The 9415-nt window shown below is 35.9% G+C and overlaps 1 protein-coding gene across 1 annotated transcript; it reads right to left on the bottom strand.

Annotated features, from left to right (window-relative positions):
• Nucleotides 1–4588: 4588 nt before the first annotated feature.
• On the bottom strand, nucleotides 4589–7903 carry LOC18043506 (ABC transporter G family member 21). The gene is made up of 5 exons (XM_006437699.2): nucleotides 7491–7903; nucleotides 6562–7375; nucleotides 5674–5862; nucleotides 5397–5575; nucleotides 4589–5304 (listed from the first exon to the last, which is right to left on the bottom strand). The coding sequence occupies exons 1-5, from the start codon at nucleotides 7731–7733 to the stop codon at nucleotides 4654–4656; spliced, it is 2076 nt and encodes a 691-aa protein (XP_006437762.1). The 5' UTR covers nucleotides 7734–7903; the 3' UTR covers nucleotides 4589–4653.
• Nucleotides 7904–9415: the final 1512 nt, after the last annotated feature.

The raw sequence follows: 9415 nt of genomic DNA, 5'->3' as shown, positions 1-9415 counted from the left end.
TCTCACAAACACAGACTATTTATAATGAAGATATGTGCAACTGTGAGTTGGAATTAGAATAACAAGTGTTACAAGGGGATGGGGCCAGATGGTGAGATGAAGAGAAGAGAATTCGAATATATGATTTGGAGATAGGGCACTGTAATTGTTACAGTAGTATCTGATTCTTAGCTATTTTCGTTCTTTTTGCTAACATTATATCAGTATCAACCAACCAACATGTGCTGTTAGCATATACTTGTAATAGCCCTGTTTTGTGCCATCTTGATTCTTAAATCTTTAATTAAAGTGAAGGCATAACGTCTTTCATAAACCAAATGATATATTATCCTGGGAGCCTCTAACGTCTTTCATGAACCACACAAAATTATAGGACCCACAATTTGTGTGGTTCACATGAAAAATGTATGTTACAATTATTATAACTTAGCATTTGCCTATTATCCTACAACTGCGTATGTATTATGGCTATAATTCATATATATTAATATATATATGACTGAGTGAATATGTCTAATTGCGGTGGTAGTTAATTTGAACTGGAAAAAGAAATCCCGGTTTGTTAATTAGTTTTAGGGTTAATTTTGATTTACCCATCATGAAGTGACAATCTTCAAATTGCCTCCCTTACTATTGAAAATATCAAGCTATCCTCCAAAACTCATTATCTTTCACAATTGACCGTCGTTAACTCGTGAAAGTACAATAATAATCCACTAATAATGTAATTCGTTAACTTAAATTGTTACACACCTACTATTTAAAAACATATTTCTTTTGTCCCTTTACAATTTCTAAAGCATCTCATCACTCATTTATTTTCTTATGGCGCACATTTTAGTCCATAGGTATGATAAAAATCAATATTAAAATGAAAAAAATAAATGAAACATTGAATTTCTCTTTTTTATTTCTTTTTCATCTTCCTTACTTCTTCGTGTTTTTCTTTTTTTCTTTTTTCTCCGCCTTATTTTTTTGTCTTTTTCTTCAATTTTTTTCCCTTTTTCACATGCATGACAAAAGTACAATCAGTATCCAAATCTAATCTCACATTGAATCAAAACTAAAACTTAATTTCTATAAACTAAAATCCAAAACTCAAAAGTTAGAATCTATAACTTACAAATGGGTGTTGCCAGCAACCATCAAAATCCTCAAAATCCAACAACCAAAACCTGAATTATTTGCCTCCTTAATGTCACTGCAGAACCATCCAACCCACCGCCGATTTAGTCGTATCATTCATTGTACGAATACTCAATCAACTCAGCAATCTTAGGCAAAAGCATTGCCATAGCACTGCCGAGAGCTTCGTCTCAATTCTTCTTCTTCGGCAATCAAAAGCCTCATTGATCTTTCATCTTATCGCAACCATTCAGCAGTCAAGACCCATACTTCTTTTGCTCTTTTCCAGTAGAGAATGACCACGTCGTGGCTGCGACAGTTGTGGAGTTCCAAGTCATTGAGGACATCATCTTACAACAGCTCTTTGACACCACAACTACCCACGATTGTTTATAGGTTTGGGATTGTTGTTTCAAATTTTTGTTTTGATCGTTTAATGAGGTACTATTACTAGAAAATTAGGAAACACTGTAATTTGATATTTGGGATTACTTAATTTTAAATTATGAATAATCTTTAATCTTGAATTAACCATATTATTAATGATAGATTGAATTTACTTTATTATTGTTTATTATTTTTAGTTTGGTGAATAAGCAAATGATTTGAAGAATTTTGGGTTGTGTGGGATGACTCTGGTTTTTTGTGAGACGGGTTTTGAAGTTTTAGATTAAGTTTGTGGTAGCATTTTTCTTTTGTTCTTTGATTTTTTTTATATCCATATATTTTTTTAAATACCTTTGGAAAAGGAAAAAAAGAATAATAATGATTATAATGATAAACATAAAAAAATGTAAAATATTATTCTTTTTCCATTTATAACTTTAATTAATTTCTTTATTTATTTTTTAAAATAAAATTTTCAAATACAAAAAATTAAAATTTAATCAACTCGACAAAATTAGACATATAGTGCAAAATGAAAATGTTTTAAAATATTAGGGATGCATATCATAAATATTTAAAATATTTGTGTGTGTTCTGAAAAACTTATTGACTGTTAAGGGAATGCACAAATACTGTTTTATCTTTTTAACCGTTAAAAGTAATAGATAGATAATATTTTTTTAAGAGTAGCTTAATGTTTTTAATTATAAGAGGGTCAATTTAAAAATTATCACTTCACGAAGGGAATAGGCCAAAATTTACCCTTAGTTTTAATTATCACCCTCCTTAAATTTACTGTTTTTAATTAGAAGACCCTATATTGTTTTATTATTTTTTCATTATGGTCCACCGACCAGTAAAGTCTGGGACTGGGTTATCAGCCGATGTCATTCACACCTGTCAAAAGTATGGAAGGAAAACCACTTTTAAAATTAATTTTCACGATTATATAAACACAAGATATACAATAAGGAGGTACATATTGGGTCTAACTGAACATGAATGCCCCTGTGGACAAAAAAAGGGTACAGTAAAATGATACGGTGAGTTATGGTAATGTGCTCGCAATAATGGAAAAATTCGCAAAAAAGGTGGCTGTCCAAATGTGAGGGGCTTCGCAGGCATTGTTGGGCCAATCAGGAGCCGACCCGTTATCCATCCACCGACGAGAGCGGGAGGTAATCGCTGCTCTGTGAAACCAGCCTGACGCTTTACCCTCCACTCTAAGACCCAAGAAGCCCAAGAGCCTTCGCTCGGGCCCCTGATTCAACTCTCTACTTGGATCGGGCAGGCCAGCATAACTCCCGACAAGCCCTTCCTGAGAAGCCCGGCCAAAGTCCAACCACCTCGTTGCCCCACTTGGTGACAGGCTCTCGTCACTGAGCCCGGCGACGAGTCGCCCCCTCCAGCAGCTTATTTAATAGTTGTTACAACATCTTGTAACCCGATGTGGGATAGATATGCGATCTATAAATCTTTTCCCAATAGTCGATAGAACCTGTTTCGTTTCTATCCAAATTAAAGTGTTTTATATTTGTTCTCCGTAACATCTCACAATCTTCTGTACATACACTTGCTCTACTGATTTTTTTTTTTCAAAAGAAATGCAATTTCCTGAAGAGGGAAAATATTCTTGAGTGCGTGTATATAATAGCTCGGGCCTAAAAATCAAGTGTATGTTATCCGTTTTAGACCTTTTCTTCATGCTTGGGATGTGTGTTTGCGCTTCATGCGAGCGTCTTTCATCCAAAATACGCCCCTTAAATGCATCCAAGGGTGCGGTAAAATCTATTCTTTAGTCCGAATTAATTTTAGCGATAACTATATATATCATTCGGAATATGAGCAGGTTAAACCAACTTCTAGCCAAACCACAGTACTCCAACAAACAGCTCATCCTTTTAATATTCAAGCTTTATTTATTAAGCGGGGCCTAAGAAGGGACACTTTGATATAAATTTCAAGCTAGAACTTTCATAATAACGACCCCTGTAAAGCATGATTGGCTTCTTGAAATCTTCACAGGCATATATCACAAAAGCTCTTAACCTCGTACTACTTAGTTCTTAGCTACTCCCTTCCCTCCTGATGCCTGCAAGCAAACCAAAAATGAAAATTTGATCCCATGAGTTAAACAAATTAAAAATAAGCAAGAGTTAAGCAATGGTCTTTATAACGTTTCAAGGAAAGATGAATGATATATGCACCTTCTTCTTAGTCTCCCGGGGCTTCTGCTCAGCCTTGTTAGTGGCCTGCTTGGTTGCTTTTGGTGCATTACCGCAGCAACCGCTAGCCTTAGGCTCTTTCTTGGCCTGCCCCGCAGGCTGCTGAGGTTTCTCTGCCTTGAGCGATGCCATTGACGTTCTCTTTGTATTGTCTACTGAAGAGATCAGAAAACACGTCTACTTAGCTGGCCTTGAGTAGAAACTCCATCAAATACCTCTCTATTTATAGCGGCGTTGCGGAGTAGTGACATAAAATAACTAGAATCATCAGTCACATTTGTTGAATGTTCGCTAAGGAAAGAATAGAATAACTCTAGACTAAAGCTGGAGGCCTCCTGGTGAAATATATGCTCTGTGATCAGATCAGATGCCTGATCGGGCATATTTTTTTACTGGCTTTGATTGATGCTTATTCTGTAAAACAGGTAGGATATTTTTAGGCGTATAAATCTTATACATATTTCATTTTCAGGAACAATTTCAGATACTAATTGATGTGAGACCGAATCGTCAACTGGAAAAATCTTATTTGCTCTTATTGATGCATAAAAAGAAGCTGATTTCGAAGGGAACATTTTCACATGAAATCAGCTAAACTTGTTCAAGTAGATAATGAAACTGGTTTTGTTTATGCCTTTTCTCTGCCCATTAATAGAATTATATAAATTCATTTTGTTCCTTCTGCTGATATTTCACAGTGAAATTTTCACTTGCCAGTACAAAATAAGAATACGAGTATCTTAAAACTGATTCCCCATGTGGGTAGCAAAGTTACATGAAATTGGATAATATATTTTCAATCTTTCAAATATTCCAATTCAATTTACATTTCCTTGAACTGGTAGATCAAATTATAAATTATAAATGCACACTATCTCAGAGTCACTGAACATTTTATTCATCATATATTATGTAGTCAGTGAGGCTGCCTCATCCGCAGAGTCACATAAGCCAATAGCCTATATCCCACCAGCATCATTGTCAAAGCAGCAACATCAATCAACTTATTATCAACACCAAGATACTTAATGGCCGGAAATTCCATTACGCTGCAATGCAATCCCGAGCCACAAGCATAAACTTCATTTGCCGAGTACTGAACCCCCACCAGAAGCTTATAGCAATAGTGGCTGAAAGAGATGTACTTCAGCCAAGCAATGAATGGTGACATATGCTGAATGTAGTACCCACCAGCCATTAAAAACACTAGCATTGTTACAGAAGCTAAGGCTGTGGCCTGTTTTACATCCATTATAATGGCACCGAGTAGCAGTCCTAGGCTTTGAGCTACTAGCACATTGAAAAGGATGATTGAGAGGGTTAGTAAAAATGTGATGAGTGAAGGCTTGAGACCCCCCATCCAATATGTAACGGTGATGAATATAGTTGGAAGAACAAGCTCCATTGGTAAGTCACCCACCATTCGCGCAAAGTAGTAAGAAGAGAGACGGTACATTCCTGAAGAACGTTCTTTAATGAGCATTGCCCTTTCTTGAGGGAACACGAATATGGCATTGTTCAACGGAAAGAAGCCCCAGAAGATTGAGAAAAAAAATAGGAGCCCCACCTGTTGAAAATTGAAAATGCATTAGCAATTAATTAATTGACAAAGGACATGGTCGTGGTCTGTCACAAAGTGCCACCATATTGATAATGCACCTGATCTTGAATGTGTGATCTATCAGAATGCCACCACAAGAGGCCTGAAAGAATTGAAACTGACAGGACTTGAAAAATTCTTAAGTATGAATACGATTCATGTTTCCTCTCCTGTAAGCCCCTTTTGAGGAGCACTTTGAATTGTTCCCACCAGCTAGCGGTCCATTCATTGTCACAATCTGCATTACACATAAACATAATGATGATAATAATTACTCAACGCAGTGAATGAAACAACAGCAATAATAAAACAGAAGCAACGATTATTTTCACCTACTTTTTCGAGATGATTTTCCTGATGCAATTGGGTCCCCAACATTTTGTTGAATCTCAGCCATTAAGGCAGGGTGTAAATTCTTTTTATATGATGAGATTAAGGACTGTTTTGTTGCATTTTGATCATCGTGGTGTTCTAATCTCCCATGAAACTCAAGCTGATCATCCTGTTTGACATCAGGAGCTATCCCTGAAGCACCAAATATTTTTAAAATTAGGATTAAATAAATTAATTAGTAGTCTCATAACTTATTAATTTAATAAGACAATAGAACTATATTTTCTTGGAAGGAGACCAATGGGAGAAAAAGTTGAGAAAATAAAAAAAAAAATACCCAAAGAAAAAAAAAAGTAGCGGCGCTGAAATTATTGACGCAAGATCACCATTAAAAAATGAAAAAGAGGCAAAAGCAGAATACATGAAATCATTAGACTCTGCTGAATTATTATTTCAGCGACCATTATGCTGGAGAACATTTTGTATCACACTTAGCTCTTAATAAGAATGAAATTTAAACCGTTTAAATTTGAAATTAAGTGCTGAAACTCATGAAGGATTAATTGTGCTTAGTTTCAGCACTTTTTGAGGGAGTTCAATTTCAATTTCAATTTCTTTACTTTTGTACGGCAAACTGTGAAAGCCACTAGAGTTTAATAGTTAGTTGTGAGTTAGTTGCGAGGTCGACAGAGTTCTAAAAAATGTTCATATCAAACATTTGTATCATTCACAAAAGCAAAAGACACCTCATGCATGTAACAACGGCATAATCTAATATTAGAACTAATTACTCCGTATATGCATTTTGGGTGAATACGAAACGTGACAGAAGCAAAAGGCTAGCTATTATTAATACAACAAAAGTAAAATAAAAATAAATAAATTACTTACCATTAGCAAGATCAAGCAGAAAATCAGCAGGGTTCAACAAATTGAAACCAGGCACATAACCAATGGAGCCAAAATAGTCCATGACTTGAGCTGCGCGGCCGCTGTAAATTGGAGAACCCTCCGATAACACCACCACCTTGTCAAACATCCGATAAAGCCGGCTTGAAGGCTGATGAATCGTGGTAATTACAGTCCTGCCACCTCTAGCTAGCCCTCTTAATGTGGCCACTATACGTTGAGCCGTGGTGGAGTCAAGCCCTGAAGTCGGCTCATCTAGCAACAAGCAGCTTGGATTAACAAGCATTTCTTGTCCAATACTAACCCTTTTACGTTCACCCCCGGATATGCCCCGAAAGAGTGGGCCCCCTACGACGCTATTCCTGCATCTTGTCAACCCAAGCTCCATGATAACCATCTCAGCTTGTTCGATTTTCTCTTCTCTGGTCAATTTCTTTGGTAGCCTCAACAGAGCAGCGTAGGACAAGGTCTCTAACACAGTGAGGTGTGGGTACAGCACGTCGTCCTGTGTAACAAACCCTGTTTTGCGCTTCAAGGAGCTCGAGAATTGGCGGCCATTGTATGTGATTTTGCCCGAGAATTTTCCCCGTAAACGGCCGGCAAGAGCTGTGAGAAGAGTGGTCTTGCCGCTGCCGGATGGCCCGAGCATTGCTAGTAACTCGCCAGGTTTAACCACGCCGCTAACACCATTGAGTACCGAGACAGTTCTTGTTTGCTTGTTAGGCTCATCATGCGAAGTAGCAAAACAACTTCCCTTACTTGTATGCAAGTTGATACTATATGCTACATCTTCAAACTGCAACATCAAAATATACATAATCAGTTGAAGACTGTTAAATACATGAACATTAATTTTTATATATATATATATATAGGGTCCCATGCATGCACATGAAAAAAATTCAAGGTACCTTGAGGGTGACAGGGTGTAAGGATTCACGAAGAATGGAGAATCTAATAACTAGGGGTGGTTCTTGGATTTGGACTGAGATTCCATCATCATCAGAACAAGGACTGACATTGTTAGCAGAAACGGATGGTTGAGCGTGGACCAAAACGGTGTCGGTTCGGTTAGAGAGAATGGTGTTAGCTGCAGGTGGACCGTTGCCGGTCATGCAGCTGCTAGTTTCTTGCTGATGATCAGGGGGCATCATTTCAATTTCATGTAAGGCTAGCTAGCTCTAAGAGAGAGAAAGAATCAAAGATGAAGAAGAAGCAGCAGAAGCAAATTAATTACTAAGAGGTAATACTGGACAGGAGAGAAATGGCAGCCACAATACAAAGCAAGAAGAGGGTCATGTGACTGACTTATATAAAGTGAGCAACAGGGCACGAGAATGTAAAGAGTCATTGGATGGTGATTCATAATATAGCCTCAAGATCAGTTCTACTGTGCCACACAATAAGGTAGTCTAGGGGAGATGCATAATGCATTCACGAATTACAGTTCCCCTTTCCACCTATCCTCCCGGCATTTCCTTTTATTTTTTCATTTTCTTTTTTGTACATATGTATATCTTATATTATATATAGTTGGGAATTAAATTATTTGCTTTAAATCATGTATTATTTTTTTTATTTATCCCATATATATATATTTTTTACTTATACCATATATATATATATATATTTTCGATCTAATTTGAAATTTGAAAGTGTGGAAAAATTTAAAAAAACTTTAATATCGTGGGGTTTAAAAGACTTAAAAGTTAAAGCGTATAAACCGTACAATTTATAAATTTTCTCGGACTAATATATATATATATATATATTGGATTTGATAAATTAATAAGTAAAAAGAAATATGTCATAACTGGAAGGGCTACTAAATGACAAGACAATACATACTAAAACGAATGAAACAACTTAATTTGCAAAATAGTACGGTAAAGAAAACAACAGATCAACGCAATATTACAAGAGTGCACGTGACTCACTTAAATCAGCTAAATCAATCCGAGTCGTCAAATACGAAGGACAGCTCAAATCAGCTCAGAGGAGAAAATCTCACTTTCCTGCTTAGAAAACTAACCATAAATAGTGCCAAAAATTTAGTTGGCACTGTTCGTTCAGCATGCATAAAGAATTATACAATTTTCTTTCTCATTAGCTAAAACACTTACTAAGGTTCTCAGTGCCTTTTACATATCAAGGAAAAAAACTAAGATTTAAAAGGTAAAATACGTATGACCAGGGACTAAACTACTTCATTCGTGTATGATTAATAGAATATTAGCATAAGTTTTTTTTTTAATTATTTTTTTTAATGGAAAATATCATCATGTCTATGGATCCGTACCAGTTGGCAAAGCTGTATTTGGACAAAAATGTATGCGTAGGCCCTCAAAGATGCAAATCTAAAGCAAGAAGAGAATTGACCCGCAAAAGAACACATAAGTAATCAAAAAATAACAATGCTTACGCTTGAACATATGCTACAAATAAACAGAATATATGTACATTTCTTTAAAAAAAAAAAATTGGATATGAACTATGAACAGTATTGTTAATGTTGAAATAAAGTGAAGGGTTTTAATCATCATCCACTGAGGTGTCGAATTCAAATCCAACTCCAACTCCAGCCAACCAAAACCAATATTTTTTCTTTCATCATCATCTTCTTTTTTTCTCCATGGAGCTGTAAATAAAGGAGGTATCTTCTTTATTTATTTATTAATTATTATTATTATTATTATTTTATCAGGAGATATAGCCATGAGAAAAGAAGTTGGTTCCTCTTGCTTTATATAGGTGTCAAATTCCCATTCAATGAATGAGATAGTGGCTCAGATTGTGTCGCGTTTGCTGTAAAAGGCATTGTTGAAGGTTGTCTCCA

The sequence above is a fragment of the Citrus clementina genome, unplaced genomic scaffold, assembly GCF_000493195.1.
Source record: "Citrus clementina cultivar Clemenules unplaced genomic scaffold, Citrus_clementina_v1.0 scaffold_4, whole genome shotgun sequence".
Taxonomy (NCBI): Eukaryota; Viridiplantae; Streptophyta; class Magnoliopsida; order Sapindales; family Rutaceae; genus Citrus; species Citrus x clementina.
This window is presented reverse-complemented; position numbering and strand designations above follow the sequence as displayed.